The 22,589-nt window shown below is 63.4% G+C and overlaps 2 protein-coding genes across 3 annotated transcripts in view; one reads left to right on the top strand and one right to left on the bottom strand.

Moving 5' to 3' along the window:
• Positions 1-7,124, top strand: part of AGAP3 (ArfGAP with GTPase domain, ankyrin repeat and PH domain 3) — a 142,599-nt gene extending 135,475 nt beyond the window's left edge. For both annotated transcript variants that reach the window (XM_086630885.1, XM_086630883.1), the window contains exons 14-18: positions 4,029-4,183; positions 4,635-4,725; positions 5,041-5,263; positions 6,351-6,606; positions 6,897-7,124. In XM_086630885.1, coding sequence (XP_086487011.1) covers positions 4,029-4,183; positions 4,635-4,725; positions 5,041-5,263; positions 6,351-6,606; positions 6,897-7,124 — 953 coding nt within the window. The remainder of the gene's footprint in view (positions 1-4,028; positions 4,184-4,634; positions 4,726-5,040; positions 5,264-6,350; positions 6,607-6,896) is intronic.
• An 8,744-nt stretch (positions 7,125-15,868) lies between these two features.
• On the bottom strand, positions 15,869-22,343 carry GBX1 (gastrulation brain homeobox 1). The gene is made up of 2 exons (XM_086630898.1): positions 21,884-22,343; positions 15,869-16,389 (listed from the first exon to the last, which is right to left on the bottom strand). The coding sequence occupies exons 1-2, from the start codon at positions 22,341-22,343 to the stop codon at positions 15,869-15,871; spliced, it is 981 nt and encodes a 326-aa protein (XP_086487024.1).
• Between the last annotated feature and the right edge of the window lie 246 nt (positions 22,344-22,589).

The raw sequence follows: 22,589 nt of genomic DNA, 5'->3' as shown, positions 1-22,589 counted from the left end.
GACGCTGTGACCCGAGCCCGACGCAGCCCGTACAGACCCCGTGGGGAGCTCGGGACCTCGTCCCCGTCGGGAAGGTGGGTCTGCGCAGCGTTCCAAGCCACTCTGGGTCCTCCATTCCTTTCCCAGCACTACCCAACCCCATGTGCAGGTCCCACGGCGTCCCGCTCTCCTGCCGCAGCCATGCCGTGCTCGAGCCTCCGGAGAGGGCCGGCCCTGCAGTGCCGTCCTGCCTTGCTGCGGGGAGCGAGAGGTCGTGGGTTTTCTTGCGGAAGAAGCCGTAGTGTGAAAGAAAAGCTGTCGTCCTTTGTTAGCTCTTCCCGGGCTCTGCCGAGAGCAACAGGCCCTTTGTTCCGAGTCAAGCTGGAATCCACGAGGCACAAAGGAGGACTGGGAATGGAGGTCCTGCAGCCTGCAAAGCCGGTGCCGGGGCTTCGGGCTGGCAGGGACCGCTGCCAGGGCTGGGACCGGGCAGCCCCAGGGCTCCAGGGTGGGAAAGTCTGTCCCAGTGGGGTTGGAGCCCCAGAAATCTCGCTGTTTGCCCGTGGCTGGGTGTGGGCAGCCCAGCGGGGATGCCGGCAGGAGGGGGACGCCAGCAGGAGGGGGCGAGTGGCCCCTCTTTGAGCGTCTTGAGCTGAGGACTGGGAGCGACACGGTACCCCCGACCCCGGCACAGCACCTGGGGCAGAGGGGCCAAGAGCAGCAGCGAGCCCTGCGTGGGAGCCCTGGGGCAGGCGGGCACGGCAGGGCAGGCGGGCATGGCTGGGCAGGTGGGCTCGGCAGGGCAGGCAGGCACGGCAGGACAGGTGGGCACGGCTGGGCAGGCGTTCGCTGCCTTGTCTCTGCTGGGGCAGGCACAGGGGGCTTGGGCTGGGATTCCTGCCTGGCCGTTTGGTGGGGAGGTGCTGAGCAAGCGAGAGAAAGGAACAAGGGTGGTGGAGTCATGTGAGCCTGTGGCAGGGACCCTCACGGTGTCCCAGGGATCGTGCCCACCTGCTTGCTGCTGTTTCAGCGGCAGCAGAAGCAGCTCAGCAGCAGGGAGCACTGGAAGTGCGTCCGGTAGTGCCCCAGTGCAAGGGCTGGGCACTGCCACACACTGACAGCAGCCACCGTGGCTCAGACCAAGGATGGGGGAGATTTAAGGAGAACAGGGCCCGTTCCGATATAGTGGAGTGCCCCAGGAGTGGCTTTGTTGGTCGCTGCTCCGAGAGCATGGCCCGATCTGAGATCTGGAGCTGCAAATGCTCCCTCAAGCACCTGGGCAGGCACTGCCCCCCAGGAAGAAACACCATTCTCTCTTTCCTGGCGATTAATGCTTCACCCTGGGCAGCAATCGGCTCTGCGGCTGTCGGGGGTCTCCTCGGAGGCGGAAGGAACCGTCTCTCGGAACAGCTGGAGCACTCGAGTCCCTGGGCTGCAGATCCCAGTGACTGGCTGGGACTGGAGAGGAGATGGGGGCAGCTGGGCTGGGGCTGAGCAGTAGCTGGGCCAATCCGGCTGTGTGCCCTGCCCGTGCCAGGCTACGGCAGTGCACACAGGGATGGTGCTCGCAAGCCGAGGAGGCGGTGGCTGTTAGCCTGGCTGTTGTCTGCGTATTTCTCCTCCCAGTATTCAGAAGTTAACAGCTGTATATTGTCCAAGAATCTTGTTTCTGAGCTGGGATCTGGTTTGGAGCCTCCACAGCAAACGTCCTTAGAGTAGGGGCACGTTGCCGGCGGGGAGCTCCCCGGAGCGGGGACCGTGGGATCTCTTCTGTGGCTGAGAGCTGGAGGAAAGGCCCCAGTGCTGTGCGAGCGTGGTGTCCCAGTCAGGCAAGAGCATCGCAGAGAGGGGAGAGGCAGCAGCATGACGGGCTGCTGGCACCCTGCAGTCCTGCCCTCCTCCTGATGCCCTGGAGTTTCTCATTCCTAGCAGGAGAAAGGCAGTTGCAGACATGTGTCTCTCCCCAGAGGAAGAGTCCTAAGCTGATTCTAGGGTGAAATGAGTGAAACAGCCTCCTCTTCCTATCTGGGAAGGGCAAGACAGTTGGCACTTCACCTGGAGAACCCTTGGTCCTGGAGTCGTCTGATCCTCCCGAGGGACTGTTGGTGTGGAGACCGAGCCTTGGGTTCCTCCACCAGCCCGTTTCGTCAGTGCTGATTATCTCCACGGCTGCTCCTGGGACCTGTGCAGGGCACCCGTGGAGCGCTCTCAGCAATGGCAAAGGGCAGGCGTCTTCCCAGCCAGCTGTCACCCACACTTGTAACGCCCACGAAATGCAGAGTCCCGAGCCTGCTGCCTGAGCAGCGTGGCACTCCCCGTGGCACAGCGGCGGGAGCGGCGTTTACCCCGAAGGTGTTCTGGGGTGAGCAGCTGTGCCTGATGGAACGAGAGAGCTGGGTGCTGTGCCCGGTGCTGGTTGGTGCAGGCGGTGGTGCCTGCAGAGGTGCGAGAGCCTGGAAGGAGCACTTGCAGGAGAGGAGGGGTTGTGCTCTCCCACCACCCCATCGGAGCTTTTCCTCAAGGAGCCTTCCCATGGCTGCACCCACTTTCTGGGTGTTTGTGGACACAGCCTTGCTCCGGCAGTGCCAGGCGGCCCAGCAGCAGGTGTTGGCCATGCCCTTGGTGGGACCCGGCTGGTGGCCTCTGCACCTCTCCGTGAGCTCTGCCGGGCGCCACGGGCTGCAGCCGGTTCCTTGGGCATCGCCTCCTGCTGCCCTCCGCAGTAAGGGGCTCCTCTGGCTGCCGCTCGCCAGGGCAGCGGGGCAGAGCAGAGGATGCCCTCCAGACCCGCTCTGCTCACCTCCCCGCATCCGCCCTGGCAGGCACAGACCCTGCCAGGCTGGTGGTTGGCATGGCTCTGCCCAGCACGGGCCAGGCTGGGCCTCTCAGCCTCCTCGCTGTCTCTGGAGCTGTGCAGTTGACTCCCTGCTTTTAATAGAGAGCTGGGAAGGCACATTATGGAGATGAGGGTGTTATTTGCATAACGCTAATTAGGTAATTACAAATCATTTTGCTATGAGCTGAAGCGTGTGCTGTGACATAACGTTTATTAGTCATTCCATTCAGGCCCCGCTTAGTTAAGTCATTTACTGCACTAACTACTGAAGTTGGCAATAAAAGGTAAATGCTGGTGCCCGGGTGCAGAGCTGAGACAGGGCACCCTCCGTGAATCCGGGGACCGCTGCCCGCTCAGTGCAGCCCGTGGCACGGGCTGGCGGGGCAGAGCCCAGCACTGGCCGCCCGGACGGGGACGGCGTTACCGCAGTCGGAGCAGTAGCCAGAGGGGGTGAACACATTTTAAGCCCTGCTTTTTAGCAGGATCTTGGCTGATTTGGGGCCATTTTCACATGGCCCAGAAGGCCTGAGGTGCTTTCACATGTTTCACTGCCCCTCGTCTCTCTGCTGCTGGCTCTGCCACCCAGCACAGAGGTGCTGATGCTGACACCTATCCTGGAAGCCCACTGGGCAGCCTGCGTTTGCAAGGATGCTAATGCTTCTGTCTGGTGTAGTGGAGGGTGTCCATGGCGGTGGCAGGGGGGTTGGAACTGGATGATCTTTGAGGTCCCTTCCAGCCCAAACCGTTCTGGGATTCTATGACTCTGTGATTTGCACCCAGCCTCCGAGTGCCTGGTGGTCTGAGCAACCCTTGGGGCTCACCAGACTATCTCCCCTGAAGAGAGTCAGGAATTTGTCCCCATGTGTTTCACAGACAGAGAAGGCTGTATCTTCTGGGATCACTTGTGGGGTGCAGATGCTGGTGCTGTGTGGAGGAGCGGCTGAGGAGCACGTCACCTGGCCCTGCCCTCCAGGGCACTTTGCCCTGCCCGCATCTCTGCTGCCCTGCCCGCATCCCTGCTCTGGTTCCTCCCCACAGGCACTCTGCCAGCACTTCCCTGTCCCAGCGTTCCATGGACGCCTGCTGCCAGCGACCCTGGCCATCTGCGGGCACCGTGGTGGCCAGCGGGGGTCTGTCTGTGCACTCATGCCCTGCGAGGCCAGCAGACCCGCTCCTTCCCTGGCCCACGTCATGGCATACCTTTCTTTTCCAGAACCAGATGAGCCATTTGAGTTCATTATTGTGTCCCTGACGGGCCAAACGTGGCTCTTTGAGGCATCGACATCAGAGGAGCGAGAGCTTTGGGTCCAGGCCATCGAGAGCCAGATCCTGGCCAGCCTGCAGGGCTGCGAGAGCAGCAAAAATAAGGTGAGAGCCCGCGGCCGAGTTCTGCTTCGTTCCCTCCTCTCTGGCATCTGCTTTGCTGCAGCCGTCCCAGGCTGGATCCCGTACGGATCCCTCTGCTCTCAGTCAGGGTTTGATCCCATCCCTGGGACTGTGCTCCTCCCCACCGGGTTTCCTGTCACCTCCCGGAGCTCCCTGTCCTCTCCCCAGCCTGGCTCCAGCCCCGTGGAGCGCTCTGCATCCCACCACGGCTGGATCCTGTGCTCTCCGCTCCCTCCTTGGACCCCTCTGCCCTTTTCCTCCCCCAGCACACGTCTGGCTACGCAGTGGTGTTCTCTCTGGACCTGCTCTGCCAGCAGAGCCCGCGGGGTGCTGGCCGGAGTGGGATGCTGGTGGCTCCCTGCCAGTGGGAGCAAGGGGACGCGTGGCCGGGCCGTTGCTGTGAGCAAACGGGGTTCCGTGGGTTTCGTTGCAGGCTCGGCTGGGCAGCCAGGGCGACGCGCAGGCCATGCAGGCCGTCCGCACCGCGCGGGGGAACAGCTTCTGCGTGGACTGCGACGCGCCAAGTAAGGAACGCTGCGCTGGGAGGTGCGGCCGCCCGCCCGGGGAGGGGGACCCCACCCCAGCCACCCGCTCTCACCCCACAGGGACCTGCTCTGGGGGCTGTCTCGTCCTCTCCTGCAGCGGACCCGTTCTTCGGGGACGGGGAGCTGAGCCCCCGCCACGCTGGTCCGAGACCCCTTGCTGCCCAGCCAGGGTCCTGGGCATGGACGGGCTCTGGTGGGCAGGTGGCTGCAAGCACGGGTCTCCGGTGTTGTAGGGGACAGGCTGCTGAGTCCATGCTGGTGTTAACTGTGCCCCACTGATCTTGCTGCCCTCAGATCCCGACTGGGCGAGTCTGAACCTGGGCTCCCTCATGTGCATTGAGTGCTCCGGGATCCATCGCAACCTGGGCACCCACCTGTCCCGCGTGCGCTCCCTGGACCTGGACGACTGGCCTAGCGAGCTGCTCATGGTCATGACAGCCATCGGCAACGCCCTGGCCAATGCCGTCTGGGAAGGAGCCGTGGAAGGCTACCCCAAGCCCACTCCGGAGAGCAGTCGGTAAGGGAGATGGGGGGCTGCAGAGATGCTTCTCAGACAACCACACCGAGAGGCTTGGGGGCACCAGAGGAGGTTGGGAGCAGCCAGCCAGAGAGGTGGGCAGGAATCCTTGCGGCACTCCGATGTCCGGGGTCCTGCTGGCTCTCAAAGCACTGGAGGCCCTCTCCCACTGTCCTGGTGGGCCAGCAGGGCTTCCTGGCCAGCCACGGCCGTGCGGTGACTGCTGGAGCCGTGGCTGCCTGCAAAGCAGAAGGGGTTAACAGAGACGGCTTGGCAGCGTCGTTGGGGTCTCAAGGGTGCGTCCCTTTCAGGCCCTTGTCTGTCCCTATCGGAGCGACTCTCCTGTCACTCATCCCAACAAGAGCCCATTCTGCGCCTTATCAACGGATAAGAGCGGGTCAGGGGGCGGCGGGAGCGCGCATGCGCCGCGCGGGGCATTGACGGCCGCCCGCCAGATGCAGATGGATAGAATGGCAGCAGATAGCGGCGGCACAGCAGGCATCGATCCGCCCGGCCCCACAGCCCCAGGCGGGATGGACGCTGCCGCAGCCTTTGTTTGCGCCGGGCGAGACGGCAGCGGCGATAACGTGCGTCCCGTGGCACCGGGCTGCCGTGCGCAGCGGCTAACCTTTTCGTGCCGCTGGCCGTGGCCCGCGTACGCGCACGGGACAGAGACGGTCCCGGCACTGCCACGTAACGGGCACACAGCAGAGCGTGCAGGGGCACTGGCGTGGAGGCGCGGGTGTCCCTCTGCACGGCGACAGGCGTGGGGCCTGGCGGTGGGACGCTGCTGCTGTACCTGGGTGGACGTAAGCGCACAGCGCGTGTAGGGAGCTGCAAGGAGGTGCAGCGGGACAACTGTGCGTCGGGCAGCGTCCAGAGCAGTGTGACACAGCGCCAGTGGCAGCCGTGGGCACAGCCAGGGAGGTGGCCGCAGCAGAGGCATTGCAAGGGGAGCTGGGTGCGACCCACGGGCACTGCTAACGCAGGGCGGTTCGGGGCGGCAGCGCTGGTGTGCGTGCCCCTGCGCATGCAGGGCCCGGGCAGGCTGGCTTACCTGCAGCAGTGACCATGTCCCACCTGGCAGGGAGGAGAAGGAGCGCTGGATCCGGGCCAAGTACGAGCAGAAGCTCTTCCTGGCTCCGCTGCCGCAGTCGGACATCCCGCTGGGCCAGCAGCTGCTGCGGGCCGTGGTGGAGGATGACCTGCGCCTCGTGGTGACGCTCCTGGCCCACGGCACCAAGGAGGAGGTGAACGAGACCTACGGGGACGGGGACGGGCGCACAGCACTGCACCTCTCCTGCGCCATGGCCAACGTGGTCTTCACACAGCTGCTCATCTGGGTAAGGCAGGACCCCGCAGCCTCCGCCACGGCGCTTCTAGCCCTGTCCCGGTGCTTCCCCACTGCAGCACCTCCCTGCTCCCAGGTCTCCAGACACCCCTCATTCATCCCCCTCCTGCGAGTTTCCACGTGCTCGCTGGCACTTCCTTGCCTACCCTCCCATCTCCCTTTCCCTGCCCTCCCCAGTGCCGCAGACGCGCTGCCTCTGCCGGTGCTCTGAGCACCAGCCCCGTGCCCGTGGGCCACGCGGTGCCTGGGCGCCGCTGACCGGCTGCTTTCTCTCCTGCGCAGTACGGGGTGGACGTGAAGAGCCGGGACGCTCGGGGCCTGACCCCGCTGGCCTATGCCCGGCGAGCCGGCAGCCAGGAGTGCATCGACATCCTGCTGCAGCACGGGTGCCCCAGCGACAGCGCCGTCACCACGCTGACCCCCAGCCTGCCCCGCCGCAACGCCAACGCCAACAACAACGCCTGCACCGCGGTGCCAGCCGAGCTCGGCTCCAGCCCCAGCGCCGTTTAGCCCCCCGCGGGCCCTCCGCTCACCGCGCGGCCGCCTTCCAGCCCTGCCGGGGACCAGAGCTGCGGGAGCGGGTCTGGGAGCAGCACGGCCAGGCCGCTCATGGTGCTCGCCCCCCCACCGGGACCCCTGTTCTGGCCAGGAGGAGGGCAGGGAGCCCACAGCCCCTCCATACCCGGCTCCTGTGGGCTCTCCCCATGCAGATGGGGAGGGAGAGGGGCAGACCCAGCGCTGCCAGCTTGCAGAGGGGCCCCCTCATAGTCACTGGTGGGGGGGGCTCCAGGACACCCCGTTCTTATGACCGGTACAGGGGGAAGAGAGGCAGTTTCTCTGTGCCCCCCATGCACATGTAGATAATACAGGAGCAGGAGGCAGTTCAGGTGCGCAGCCCTCCCTGCACAGCTGGTACTGCACCCACTCTCCCAAACAGGGCAGTTTGGGCACTTGCCTCCTGTCCTGCCACCTGTGTCGGCCTTGCTGGGCACCCTGGTGCAGCAGGGAGGTGGGGGGCAGTGGGAGGTGTGTGTTTCTCCACTGCACCCCTGTGCTCCTGTCTGCCTCCTGCCAGGGCAGGGAGGGGTCCCCTTGCCCATACCGCTCCCCACATGCTGATGCAGAGGGAGCGTCTCTCCCACACAGCCCCTGGACAAAGGCCCCTACAGCCTCCCTGGTGACCTCAAGGTGGGAGAGGATGGTCATCCTGGGAATTCCCGTCTGTCTATAGGGTCACTGTCCTTCCAAAGCCATACACAGTGTCTCCATCAGCATCCCCGCTGGCTCCCGCTGCTGCCCAGGCGGGGCTGGTCTCCGGCTGAGCAAGAGGAGGGGGGAGATGAGCATCTCCCTTTGGTTTTGGGCCAAGCCTGCAGCTGAGCGCTGGAACCCCAAGGCTTTGGACGCTGCTGTGGAACGTCTCTGTCACTTGTGTATAAAATGTACATTGGAAATATTTATATGGACACTCTGTATATAGTGTTTCTTTGCCATGAGTTGCCCTGTGTGTGTTACCTGCAGCCAAGGAGATAAAGGCCAATAAAGCAACCCACCTCCTGCCAGCCCGGCGTTCCTGTGTGCTGCCTCTGGGGCTGCCGCTTGCCCGCTCCGCGCGGTCGGGTGGATTTCCAGCCCGCGCTGCCAGCACAGCCCTTTCTCCTCCGGCGCGGGTTTGGTAACAGCAGTCCTGTGCCGAACTGGGTCGATGGGTGAACATGGCAGAGCGCTGGGGTGGAGAGGGGAGATGTGTCGGTCCCAGGCACTGTGAGACAGTGCAGGGACACAGCCCCAGGGGGCTGCATGGCCCTGGCAGGGTCAGAGATGGGCACAGCAGAGGGGTGCCCTGGGCAGGGGACGCGCTGGGTCAGGAGCGCTGGGGCCAGCTGGTCCCTGCGCACAATACAGGGGGTTCGAAGCTGGCGGGGGAGGCAGAGGTGGGTGGGGAACGGGGGGGTGCCCTGGTGAGCAAGGAGCCTGCATGGTTTGCTATGGCATAAAGATTGCTGCAGAAGACTGAGGGTCATCCAGTCCTGAGGCACAGACAGCCCCCCCAGACAGCGAAGGGAGCCGTGGGTCTCTGCCATTCCTGATCCCACGTGCTTCTCCCAGCTTTCGGCAGAGCAAGACCCCGGTGCTGCCGATTCTCTGCCGGCTGCACCCACGGCCACGCCACAGGCGGCAGTTTGGAGCTCCAGCGTCCCCCCTCTGTGCCCCGCCTGGGTCCAGCCGCTGCACTGGCACTGGGCACGGGTCAGGTCCCCAAGCCCGAGTGGTGGTGCTGAAGGAAGGGAAGCACCAAGGGAAGCACCCCGCTCCCCTTCCCCAGCACTGCACCTGCCACATGTACCCTCAGCAGTGCCCTGTCACCTCCTCCCTGTGCCCCTCCCGTGGCAGAGCACTGCCGCACTGGGGGCTGCGGATGGCAGCCCCGGCCCTTCCACCAGCCCCCGAACTCATGGCTGTGTGGCGGCTGCGTGTGCCCCATCCCGCTCCTGGCCCTGGTCCCAGTCCTGGTCCTGGTCCCAGTCCTCCCCGCCTGCGCCCGTCTCTGCCTCTCGCCCCCCATCCCCTCTGCCCCTCGGTGCCCATCGGTGCCTCCGCACTGGCCCCGGCTCCAGCCCCAGCCCGGCGTTTGGTTAATTTCCTGGCGACTGCATTAGCAGGAATGGAAGCCGAGGGACGGCAGCTCCTCTGGGGCCCATTAATCATCCCCCTCAGACAAGCTGCCTTGATTACAAGTGGCAAGAAATTCATTAGGGCTGCGGCTCTGACAACTTTTATCTGCGCGGCTGGATCTGACTCATTAGGCAGCCAAATTAAAGCCATGATGGGCCCTGATGAAATTCACTGCTTGTTTATCTTGTGCGATCTGATACATCTGCCCATACATCATCTCCCGCGCGGGATCCCGCCCGGCCCAGCCCCGGCACCTCCCTTCCCATCCCGGCCCTGCCCTGACCCGCCGGGGTGCCCCGGCCGGCGGCATCGCCTGGACCTGGCTCCAGACCCAGCCCCGGGTCTGTGCGTGCCAGGGGCTCTGGCCAAAGCCCCCGCTGGGATCGGCCCCGGGGCCGGGGCTCGGAGCAGCAGCTGTGCCAAGGGAGCCGCATGAGGACAGCCCCCCCTGTGCCAGGCAGTGTCCGTGGGGGTGTCCAACCCCCCTTGGGGCACCCACAGCCCTGGCAGGGTCCTGCTGGTGGTGGCACCGCTGCCAGCGCAAAGCCCCGTGCAGACAGACACAGTGCCCTTCTCTTGCCCAAATGGGGGCGGGGGGTCTGGGGGCTGCCCCTCTGCCCACGCTCAGGGGAAAGGAGCAGCAGCCGCTTCCCTGTGTGCTCTGGCACGGTCCCGAAGGGCCGAGACAAAAAGCCCTTTTCTCCAGTTGATGAGCGGACAGGCGAGGTCACCCTGGGCTGTGGCACCACAGTGGCCCTGATTTCCTCAAGGGCAGCCACATCACCCCCACACCGGTGTGCTGCCCCAGTGCCAGGGCCTGAGATGGCCATGGGCAGCCCCCGGGCTGCGGCGCGCCATTCCCGTCCCCAGCAGGAAGGGGTTATGCTGAGCAAGTGTCCCTGCTAAGAAAACCAGCATGTCCCCGTGTGGCAGTGGTGCCAGGCCCCCGCAGCAGCATGCCGTTCCTGCCTTGCCCCGGCACAGTGTTGCCCCAATGCCTGGGCACGTCTCAGTGCCAAGGTGGCTTCCACGGCTTGGCACGGTCCCAGGCCAGGCTGCGGCACGGGCTGCTCTGTCCGTGTTCAGGGGCAGAAGCTGCAGTGTCCGTGTTTCGACTGGTGCCAGGGAGGGCACAGGCAGAGCGTCCGCCCTGCCCTGTACGCTACAGGAGTGTGCCAGGGCAGTGGCACAGCGGGGCCTGTGGGGTATGTAGGTGGGCAGCAGCCATGGCACGGGGCAGCACAGGCCACCTTGAGGCAGCTGGGGCCACACGTGAAGAGATGCCCAGAGCAGAGCTCATGCCACTGCTCTGCACTCTGGTGTTTCCAATCAGCCCTGCCTGTTTGAGAGAGAGGGCAGAGGTGTGACACACGTCCCAGCTGGCCTGTGCTTGCCAAGATACGGCACTGGTATGCCCCACCACCACACCTGCACCCTGTGCCCTGCCACGTCTCAGCATCTGCCCTGCCCGTGGGGGCAGAAGTGCGGCACAGGTCCCTACAAAGCCCTCTGGAGGAGATCTCCGCCTGGCAGCTGAGGACACTGGCACACACTGGTAGGCTGCGCAAGGTCCAGCACAGGCAAGAGGGACCCGCTGCTTGGAAGTGTTTCAGCAGCCCTGGCTATCGAGGGAGCATCCAGCAGCCTTGTAACATGCCCAGCACCTGAGCGAGCAGCAGCGTGTGGCTACGGTCTCTCTCCTCCCAGCCCCCAGTTCCAGCACACCCTTGACAACTTCTTTCCGGTCTTTCTTGGGTCATTTTCCTCTGACACTGAAGATGCACCCACCAGGGGTCTGCACTCTGCTGCCGAGTGCAGCTCCTGAATCCCCTCTGCAGCTGCACCGCAGCTCTGTGTGCGGCTGTGGAGCGGGCTGGAAAGGAAACAGAGGTGTCTGGGGGGAGCTCGTGACCCTTCCCAGGTGCCAGGCCAGTGGGAAGGGAGACTCTTCCTCTCCTGCCCATGTGGAGCCAGAGCCAATTTCTCCCCACCAGGCTATAGGTTCATTGCATTGCAGGGTTCCTGCAGTGATGACACCCACCTGGTGCTTCGACCAAGGCCAGCAGTGCAGTGAGCTGCTCCCTAAAGACAACCCCCTGCAGCACGGATTCCCTGCCAGGGCAGCGTTCCTCTGCCCTGCCTCGGTCTGCCTGTGCCAGGGTCAGAGGGCCCACCACAGCCCCCACTGCACACTCGCTTTGGAAAAAAGAGCCCTCTGTGACCCCCAGGGAACCGCTCTGTGAGCCACCAGCAGATCAGCTGAACATCTGACCAGGTCCTGGAGAGGCTGACTAATGAACAACAGTAGCAGCAGCACCACGTCGTGGCCCATCAGACCTTCACGCAAGCCCGCTGTCAGATAATGCCGTGAACCAGCTTTGTTGCACCGAAAATCTTCACCTGAGAGGGGACCACTGGGTGAATACATACCCCATGGGCTGCAATCACAACTCCTTTCCCAGTTAAGAACCGGGTAAATAAGTGGGCAGGTCTGGGTAGAGAGAATTCCCTTTTAAATGATGAAACTGTCTCCATGAGGGCAAAATTAATCTTGTTTCTATGTGTGTATATATATGTATAAACACGTGTGTATAAACAAATGCATGTCCGTGTATGTACATATCTGTCTACACCTGTATGTGCACGAGAGCCCCTTCCCCCACTCCCAGGTCCTACTCCAGGACACACGGCAGCAGGCAGAATGTGGTACATGGGCAATTCCAACTAGAAACAAGGAAAATGCTAGGAAGGTGGTTAGACACGGGAACAGGGGCCCGAAGAGGTGGGGTCGCCACCTTGGAGCCACCTGAAGTCAGCTGGTCGAGTTCCTCTGCATCCTGATCTAACGGGACCTGCTTTGAGCAGGTGTTGCACCAGGGACCTCCCGAGGTCCCTTTCCATCTGCACGGCTCTGGCACGCCAGGCTCTGCATGGCGCAGGTTTTCATTGTTGCTCTCCTCGTCTCGCCCACCCGACCCGAACGATGCAGCACCTATAGCTCTAGCTTGTGGGGCACGCTGCACCCTCTGCCCCAGCAGCTCTTCTGTTTGGGGAGGTGCCGTAGCCACTTCGTGCAGCACGGGCAGTGCCATCATGGCATTCACTGGTGTGTTGCAGCACTTTGTGCCGTGCAGGAGGCACCAGACTCATTGCAATGCAGAAGGTTCACAGGGGAGCTCTGTTCTGCGCAGCACCAGGAGCGCTCTGCTGTTCTGCAGCTCCCTCCACCAGCCCTGGTGACAGCAGTGAGCCTGTCACCTCCATCAGCACCAGCCTGAGCTGCACCACTGCAGTGCTTGCAGCTGTGCTAACACGGCTGCTTGCAGGGCTGTGCTGCGCACTGCCTCTGGGACTGGTCTAACTCGACAACAAAAAAAGCCCAAATAACTTCCGAGAAGCTGAAAGCTCCAGTTCTCCGATCCAGCCTACGGGCAGGCAGTGAAGGAGTGTGCAGCCGGAGCAGGGTGCTTGGCACACGGAGTTCGGGCTGGAAACAGCGCGCGTGGCGAGGGGGGTGGGGGTGGCAGGTTAGGAACGCGCTAACTGCTGCTGTCACTGCAGCGGGACATACCAAACAATGCCAAGTGAGAAAAAGGGGCTTCTTGGATCCCAAAATAAAATTTAACTCCTTTCAGTGTCACCACCCCAACCCTGGAGCTGCGGACATTTTTCAGAGTGCCGTGCTCAATCTTGCGCTGCTGTGCGTTGTAGGTTGCAGTGGCACAGACCCCTCACGTGGGCACATCACGGTGGCAGAGCTCTGCTCATCGCTGCACCATCGCGTTATCCTGCCTCCCTCTGCCCTCCCCGCCCACCCCCAGCCGGCCCAGACGTACGTGCACCAGTTCATGGGCAGGAGCTGTTGCAATTGCTGCAAATGGCATTTTATCCTCTTTGCAGCCACGTGGTGTAGACAAGCCATCATCCTCTGCCTCAGACCAACCCAGACCCGCGCAGGAACACCTGAGCTGTGGTGCTGGTGCAGGCAGCTCTACCACTGCACGTTGAAGGAACTGCCAGCTCCCCTGAGGGCAGGGCAGCGGGCTCAGCTGCCGAGGGACATTTACCTCCCCTGATCCAGAGTGAGTGTCAGCAGATGTTGCTACCTGAGCAGGCCAAGCCCACGCTGTGGATGCTGTGAGCAACACCAGGCCAGTCAGTTCCTGAGGATGCTTTCTCCTTTCCAGGTCAGTGGTGCAGGGGATAGAGGCAGAAACTGTCCTGCCATGGCTGCAGGAAGCTGGCCGTGCTCTGCTACCCCAGCAGACACTCAGAAATCCAGGTCATGACAGGATCCTGCAGAACTGCAACAAATATCTCTGTGGAAAGAAGCACCCACCTGGGATGTCCCGGCGCACAGCTTTGTCCAAAGGGCTGCTCTGCCCTGAGCGGTGGATGTCAGCAGCCAGAGCCAGCAGTGGCGGGGCAGGGAGAGCGGCCCAGGAGTGCGCTGGGGCTGCAGGGCTCTGCAGGAGGACTCGGCTGCACAGGCTGAGCACAGGGGCCACACACCAGACTAAGAGAATGCACCTGCCAAAGAGGGAATGGCCATGGGGAGGGAGCACTCCCCGCCTCAGGCAGCATGGAGATGGGCCAGCCCTTGCTGTGGCATGAGGGAGGGCACCCGGGAAGGTGAAGTCACCTCTGGGTGTCAGGGATGTTGCCCGCTCTTATAGGCTGTGTCTCCCAATGGCTAACTGGACCCTATGTGACCCAGAGCCCATATCAAACCTTGGAGCAATTGGCGTCCCAGTAGCACCATGTCCCACACCGTTGGAGAGAGCCTTCTCCCTGTCCAGGAGCCTCTGGTGGGATTGCAGTGGGCATCGTTATTACAGCACAGATACTCGAGCTCCCTTGCCCCATGGGCTGGGATGGCTGATGTTCATCAAACCAGGGACAGAGGCTTTCATGGTTGGACACCCAGTTAGTAATGGAATCACATGGTCTCTGCACTGTTAACTCAAGACAGTGCATGCAACTGTGTCCCATGCAAAACCAGATCTTCACCAGGTTCTGGGGTTGGGCTCAAGAGCAGACTGCGCCACTCTGGCTGGTTGAGATGTGAGAGCCCCTCCTCAGGAAGTCTGAAACCCCTCTCCTGCGCCAGTGCAGTCAGACCCGGCCGCTGCTCCCGGCTGGGGCAAGGAGACACAGCCTCGGTGCTGGCAGTGCCTGGTCCACCCTGGCCGTGCTCGCTGCACTGGAGCCCCAGCAGTGTGGTAAGAGCAGCAGCAGCGGTACTACTGGTGAGACAGGCTGGGGTTTCCAGGGAAAGGCAAGAATCTTCCCTTACTCTCAGCCCAGCCGTGGGACAGGCAGCCCTGGCAGCCAGCTCTGCCCCAGGACTCGGTGGCAATAAGGTGCCTGAGCTGCAGGAGAATTTCCCCCTTCCTTCCCCATGCAGGGTCGGGCTGGGGTGTGCTTCTCGGGGCCGAGGGAGGAGGAAAGGCTTCGAGGCCAGACTCTTCCAGCAGACAACGCAGCCCTGAAGAGCTGGAGGGCATGGCATCACTGTGCCCCAGAGGTGTTGCTGGCATGTGGGGCTGAGTGAGCATAGGGCTGGCACACGGCACCGGGGTAGCCCTGGGGAAAGCAGGCATCCTGCCTGTGTGGGGCAGGGGGCTGTGGGCATGGACGCCACGGCCAGCAAAGGCCACATCCTGGCACAAGGCCCATGGGACAGGCAGGGCTTTGCCTTCAGGGAGGGTGGCAATCTGCCATCATGCAGATGGGATCTCGGGGGGATGGGGGGTGGGGGGGGCTGGTCGCTGCTGCCCCAGGGCCCGGGGCACCGGGGATGCCGGCTCTCCCAGGGCGCGGCGGGGCGGGGGACGCTGCCAGCCGGGGGCAGGGTGGCAGCACGGGTTGCGGGAGGCCAGGACCGACGGCCCCGACCCAGCCCCGGCCCACGCACACCCCGCCGGCAGCAGGACGGACCCGGGAACGCTCCCGGGCGCTTCCCAGCCCCTCCCCTTCTCTGCCCCTTCCTGTGTCTCAGCGCTGGCACCGGATCGGGCCCGATGGAGCCCGCAAGGTCACCGCTGCTCCCCGCACAGCCGCTGGGTCCGCGGGCCCCGGTATGGACACGGGCCGAGGGGCGGGCGAGCCCCGGAGCCTCCCTCCGTCCCGGACTACACGCCCTCCCCGGCCTCCGCGGCCCCTACCCCGGCCCCTGCCCCTGCCCCGGCCCCGGTCCCTGCCCCGGCCCCGGTCCCTGCTGCTGGCGGCCCGTCGCTGCAGCGCGGCCGGGCGGACCGCACCGCGGAATAACGTCTCCTCGGTCCATAGAAAATAATTTATTGAAATCACAACTATACATGGGCGGGCGCCCGCTGGCGGCACGGCCCCAGCCTCGGCCCGGCGGCCAGGGCCCGCGGCGGCCAGGCGGCCCGCGCTCCCCGCGGCACGGACAGACGGACACGCTGCCGTATGTACAGAGTTTACACGGAATAAATAAGGGACATGTACAGAGGAGTGCGAGCGGGCGCCTGGGCCGCGTTCCCGCCGCGCCGGCCCCCCACCCCCGCCGCTGCCGGCGGCCCGCCCGCCCCAGGGTCCGAGAGCCCCGACGGCGCTCAGGGCCGGGCGCCCTGCTCGATCTGCTGGTGCTGGCTGCGCACGGCGAAGCGGTTGACGTGCACCGGGATGGGCACCACGATCTTGGGGTTGCGGACGGGCTCGCCCGAGCGGTTGCTCACGTTGCCTGCCTTGATGCGTTTCCACTTGGCGCGGCGGTTCTGGAACCAGATCTTCACCTGCACCTCGCTCAGCTTTAGGGCGTGCGCGATCTGCGAGCGCTCCGTCAGGCTCAGGTACTTCTTGCAGTGGAACTCCTTCTCCAGCTCCAGCAGCTGCTCGCTGGTGAAGGCCGTGCGCCGCCGGCGGCTCTTGCCGGCCCCGGAGCCCGGCGGGGCCTGCTCGGCCGCGGGGCCGCCCTTGCCCTTGCCCTTGGCGCCCAGCGCGGCAGCGGCCGCCCCGTCCAGGAAGGGCTCCTCCTCGCTGTCGCCCGCCGAGCTCTCCTCCTCCCGCTCGCTGCACGGCGTCGCCGCCGACTTCACCTCCAGCTTCTCCTCGTCCGAGCTGTACGCCTTCCCGTCTGCGGAGCACACAGCGTCAGCGCCCGCCGGCGCGGCCCGCCGCCCCCCCGCCCTCCGCCCGCGGAGCCCCCCGGAGCCGCGGCCTCGGCGCCCCCGCTCCCCCGGGGCGCTCGGTAGGCGGCTGCCGCTCCTCCCGCGGGCCCCGCCACCGCCCCCGGGGCCGCCCGCGCTGCCTCCCGCCAGAGAAGCGGCTCCCCCGGCTCCGGCTGCGCGCTCGGCCCCGCTGCGGGCAGCGCCGGCTGCTGCTGTCCCGGAGCGCAGCCAGGCCGGCTCCGCGGGGCAGCACCCCGGGGTGGGAGCCACCGCAGCAGCTGCCACCAGCCCCATCCCGTAACCCAGCTGCACCAGCATTGCTGCCTCATTCCAGCAGAGCGCTCCGCAACTCTTCCAGGGCTTGTCCGGACCTCCATACCCGGAAAGAAAGTCTGTACCTTGCTCCTCAGCTCAGCTCCCTCTGTCCCATCCCACTGCATCAGACCCTCAATGCTGCTCACCCAGAACCAAGCTAGCCAAGAGGAGCTAAAGGACCGTCCTGGAGACAGGAGCCTGAGCCGGTTCCAGCCCAGCAAACCTCACTGCCAGGCTCTACAGGACATGGGGTGTCCTGCTGCCAGCTCTCCCTAAGCCCCGGATGCGCTCCCTAACAGCAGAGTTGCACAGCCAGGGAACAAGGTGCTTGGGCAGCTGATGCTCAAGGCTTAGCTCCTGACCAGCCGGCGCAGAGGGGCAGGCTGGATGCTGCCAGCATCACTCAACAGACAGAACCTCATCCCAGGCCACCCAGACAGGAGGCAGTGCTTGGACCACGGCAGACATCTCTGTTATGTTGCCTGCAAAGATACTCATAGGGTATAAGGGTGTGAATCTTCTTCTTGCCAGCTTCTTGTGTCCCAAACTGATGCCTGAAGGATTAAATGTCCATGGAGCAAGGGAGGACATGGGTGAGAGGCAGTGGGGAGTAAAGAGGCCTGGAAGCCAGTCACTTCGTTGGTAGAAGGGCACCAACAAAGGCCTCACAGGAGATCAAGCAAGAAAGATGCTTCTGGCCAGAGCCAGGGGTCATGGGGGAAGAGGATCCACAGCTATGCACAAGCAGATGAAGTTTTTCTGTCATGCTGAGACTAGAAGAGACCAGCAAACTCTCCAAGTCTGTCCCAGTGGCAGGAATTGCTGCTGGAAGGAGCTGGTCCTGAAGCACTGCCACTCTCAATATAATCCTGCATGCAGAAGGAGAAGCAGCAGCTCTCCACGCTCCTAAGCAGTGTCCAGGTACTGACACATGCGCTCTTGGCCACTGGAGCTCTGGAACCTGAAGGTGCAGGGTTGCAAAGACACAAGCAGCAACTGCAAGAAACTGTTTGAGCCCCCCGGGAGATGTTCTTGGGAGCCTGGCTGCTGTGGAGCTCCCGCATCCCTCGTCACTCCTGCAGCAAGTCTGTGGCTTCCTGAGAGCGAGTGGGTGGCTTTGGAGATCTGGAAGTATCTCCCTGCTTCTCCCGCTTCATACGGCGGGAAAGAAACACTTCATCTCTATTCTGCTGCAGAAGAATAGACAGTAGCCTCTTTCTTCTTGAGGGTCAGAGCTGGGGGGGACAAATCTCCCATATGCATAGGGGGTATAGTAACGACCCAGGGAATTTGTGCTTGTGGAGCTGAGGATCAGCAGCAGGTGGCACGGGGCGCTTTGGCTGCCAATGCACAGTCTCACGCAAGCACTTTGCCAAAGAAAAGAGCTTTCGTTTCTGTGTACCACCTCTGTCCGTCGAAGCACAAGGCCTGACAAGACAAGAGAGCTCTTACGAGGATGTTAGTGTCTTCCTCGAGTACTTATAGGACCTGCCCTGACCGCCCTTCCCCAGCGATGAAGGATGATGACATCCCAGCAGCCACATTATCAAACAGTGCTGATCAGGCAGTTTACTCTTGTAGGCCCAGACCGTACCCCCAGAGGCTGGAAGAAGGCTGAGCTACCAGCTGCAACAGGTCACTTTTTAAAAGAGGTACTACCTCTGGATACACTCTTCTTAACCAGACCTCAAATTTTAAATGGTCTCTAGCAGACTAACATGTCTCGCATTTGGGTTTGCAGTAAGGAACTCAGAACTGTGTGATGACAGAGTCTAAACCAGAGGTTTTCACAAAGAAAATTGGCGTATTGGTCTGTTACTCACCTAGTATGTCCTCAGTGAGGAAGTAATGGAGGCAGGGGAACCCACCCATTTGGTGGGAGAGTATATTGAGACTTTCAGAGGCCTTTTAACAGGAAGTGAAACTGCCTTGAAGCAAAGCATTGTGACTTAAAATTCAACGAGAAGGCAGTAGATGAAGAATAGGCTTGACCCATTGCTTTGCTCTTCACAAAGTCCCAGCTGTTCATTGATCTTATTATAGATGTGGTGAGCATGGTGAGGAGAGTTGGGTGTCACAGGTGACAAAGTTATTTAAGCAGGATCAGGGGGACCCGGATCAGAAATGGGTGTTGTGGCAGCCAGAAGAGCCCTGTGTTGGTAAGCACACAAAAACTCTTTGTTATGTTCATAGGGAACAACACGAAACTTCACCCCATCCCTGACTGAATGTGCAGTCACTACATCAACTCAAGAGAAGGTCTCAGACCACTGCCTGGATCTCAGTGGAGATCTCTACAGCTCAGGAACAAACGAGCTCTCAGGAAAGGTGTGGAGAACTGGGGGTGTTGAGTACCTTTATCCTGGGAGTCATACTCTTTGTTGCAGCTGTAGTAACAAACCAGACTCAAGCTTTGCCCCTTCTTACCACCAGTTTCCCTACATCCTTCTCCCCTCTCAAGAAGTGTGACAACAGCTGGAAGCAAGTTGGAAACATTCGATGCAGAGAGAGGCCCTAAAACAAAGCATTGACCCTTTTGGCTGATGCAGCAAGCAACTGACCTTGTCTCCATAGACACCCCCATGATGGAGATACTAATGGAGCCCAGGGACACAAATAGTCACTTCAGGGTATAATTCACTTGATGTCGGCAAAACAGACAAGAGGAGGCATTTCTTCTTCACATGGTTCTTCTACAGATAAGAGATCTGTGGAACACCTTGCCCCAGGATGTGGCTGATGCCAAGTTTGTCTCCTTTCTGGGGGACTCCAGGGTAGACTAGATATGGTCACGGAAGAGGAATTGGTCAAAGGTTACTAAATACACAGAAACAACACCTGGCTCAGGAAACCCCTGAAGTGCAGGTGGCTGGATGTTAAGCAAGTGTAATTTTAGAAAGTATTGCACAGGTTGCACTCTCTTAGTCTTGCCTGGACAATTGCTTTTGGCCAGAGTCACAGATAGGATGCTAGCCCAAACTGCATTATAGATAGTTTTTGATGCCTCCTTTTGACACAAATGGCCTTTCTCTTCCTTAATTGTGGAGAAAGCCCACAGCAACCATCCTGGCTTTCATCTGAGATGGTTGGTAAAACAAACCCTATTGTCCATCTCCAAGGGCCTTGGCTGGTACAGTCAGGAGAAATATTAGGTAAAGGAGAAGGTGGGCACGTTTGTCCTGACAAATCCTCTTGGAGCTGGGCAGAGCAGCTCAGACAGTCAGGTCCACGTGAGCACATGCTTATGCAGAAGGACGAGCATCCTTCATGGCTCCAGAGCAAGCACAGTGCTAAGAGACAGCTAACAGGCAGCAGCGAACGAACAGCGGTAGCAAGACATATTTCCTCTCATCATATGAGCCAGTCACAACAGAGAAAGTCTTAGAGATACGATTTCTCTGTATCAGAAACGACCACTGTCTGGGACAGCTCATCTGAGTCCCTTGGGAGGAGAGAATGTTTGGCTTAGCCACGGAGGAGCCACGGATGGAGATCAAACACAATACAGTTCGTTTCCCCATCGACTGGGGAGACGTGATCGCACAGACGGCTGGTTGGCCAGGGCAGTCCTGTCCCTGAGGAGACTTTCACAACACAAGTGAGATCGCCCTGGGCTTTTGCCTCAGCACAGAGGCCTGGGAGCACCAGAGGAGCACCGAAGCCCCAATAACCCACAAAGACACAAAATCCCCCAGTTGTCCTGCTGAGAGATGAGGTTCAAGGGTTATCCGAGTGAGGGAAAGAGCCTTCTGAGGGAAGAACAAGACAGGGCAAGGAAAAGACCTGGGCTTAACCAGGAGAGGCTAAAGGCAGGATGGAAAACAAACAGCTGAGCACTGCAAGAAGCAGCAGAGACTTCCCAGCACACATCCACGTGCTGTGGGAAGCCTGTGAGACAAAGGTGGATCTCACGGGTGACTGGGGGCGGCAGCCCTCAGGACAGGCCATGTCAGAGAAAGCCAGCGGTTGGTCTGGCTCAGTCTCGCTTCCGAAGGGACACCTCGAGCCCGTGCTGCAGGAGCTGAGGGGGGAGAGAGCAAGAGGTGGAGCTGACCGAGAAATACAGAGCAACAAGTCACCGAGGCTGATGGCTGCACTCTCGGGGGAGCGGCCACGGCTCACAAAGACGACGGCCCCGCGGCCCCGCCACGGCAGCGGGAGCCGCCCCGGCCAGCACCGAGCGGGGTCCCGGCAGTGGAGCCGCCGCCTGCCCGCGCCGTCGGGCAAAGTCGGTGCCGAGGCCACGGGCACGGCGGGCACAGAAGCATGGGGCGGCAGACCGAGACGAAGGGCAGCGGGGCAGCCGCCGGGGCACGGGAGCTGCCCCGCGCGTCTTCCCGCGGCGCGGGCTTGGGAGAGGCTCGGAGCGCCGGTAGCCGCAGCACGACGGCGCCGAGAGCGCGGCGGAGCCCAGCCCGGCGGTTCGCCCGGGACGCGGCACCGTGCCGGGGACGAGGCGCAGCCCCGCGCCGCACCGCAGCCGCACCGACCGGGCCGGGACCGGGACCGGAACCGGGAGGCGCGGGGAGCGCTGCGCGCGGTGCTGCGGTGCGGGCGGGCGCGGCGCCCCGTGGCCCCTGCCCCGCTCGCCCCGGGCCGGTGCCAGGACCTCGGAGAGCTCCGCGCCGCCGGGCCGGCCCCGCTCGGGACAGCCGCGCCGCCCCGGTGTCGCCGGGCGCTCCTCGCCCGGCCGGGGCGGCCGCCCCATCGGCGGCTCTGGCGGCTCTCCCGCCCTGCGGCGCGGAGGCGGCGAGCGGAGTTTGTCTCCCACCCGCCAAAGTTGCGGGTGCTGCGGAGCCGGCCCGGAACGGAGGGGAACTGGCCCGGTCCTCCCAGCTCGGCCCGACGGGACAGAGCGGGAACGGGGCCGGGGGCAGGTCCCGCCGCCACGGCCCATCGCAGCCCCTCCGTCCTGCCCGGCGCCCCCGGCTACGCAGCTCCTGTCCTGGCGAGCTCGGGAGCCCTCGGTGCCGCCCGCCCGCAGCCGCCGCGGGGGCGACGGGCACAGCCCGGGCAGGGGTCGGGCGGGCGGCGCATCCCGCCGCGGGGCCCCTGGGGGCTGCGGCAGTCCCGGGCGAGGCGGGCCGGCGCTCGCCGCAGACGAGTTGCTCTCCGCCGGGCGGGGCTGGCCCGCGCCGCTCTTACCTGCCAGGCCGGGGAAGGGGTCCGGGAAGTGCAGCGGCGGCTCGGGTGGCCCTTTGTCGCGCCCCGGGGGCAGCTCCTCCGCCTCCAGGCCCTCGGCGCCCCGCCGGCAGCCGGCGTCGGGGTTGGTGCGCGGCGGGGGCAGCTCCTGCGGCGGGTAGAAGCCGTCGGGGGGTTCGGAGAAGCTGGGCAGGGCCGTGGTGAGGGCCACCATGGAGGGCACGGCCTGGCCTAGGCTGGCGCAGAAGGTGTTGGTGAGGCGGCCGGCGAAGGAGGCCAGCGGGGCCAGCGGCGGCAGCCCCGACTGCAGGGGCGCGTGGGACAGCGCCTGCGGCAGCACCAGCGGCCGGTACGGCATGAACATGGGGTACCCGGTGTAGAGCAGGTGCCCGGAGCGCGGCGGCGGCGTCCCGATGAGCGAGTCGATGGAGAAGGCGGTCCCCTGGCCGCTGGGTCTCTGCATGGCGAGCGGGCGCCGCCGGCTCAGCCGGCACCAACTTTCCGGCGAGCTCGGGCCGCCGCCAACTCGCCGCGCCGCCGCCGCCGCCGCCGCCGCCGGGCCCCGCCGCTGCCGCGGCCCCGGCCCCGGCCCGCGCCCGTCGCCTCCCGTGGGCTCCGGCGCCCGGCGAGAGCTGCCGCCCGCCCGCCCGCTCGCTGGCTCGGCGCGGCGGAGTGGAGGCGCGCTCGGAGCCGCCCGCCCGCCCGCCCC

This window comes from Tauraco erythrolophus, unplaced genomic scaffold (assembly GCF_009769465.1).
Source record: "Tauraco erythrolophus isolate bTauEry1 unplaced genomic scaffold, bTauEry1.pri scaffold_58_arrow_ctg1, whole genome shotgun sequence".
Taxonomy (NCBI): domain Eukaryota; kingdom Metazoa; phylum Chordata; class Aves; order Musophagiformes; family Musophagidae; genus Tauraco; species Tauraco erythrolophus.
The sequence above is the reverse complement of the archived record's forward strand: the minus strand, read 5'-3'. Positions and strand labels throughout refer to the sequence as shown.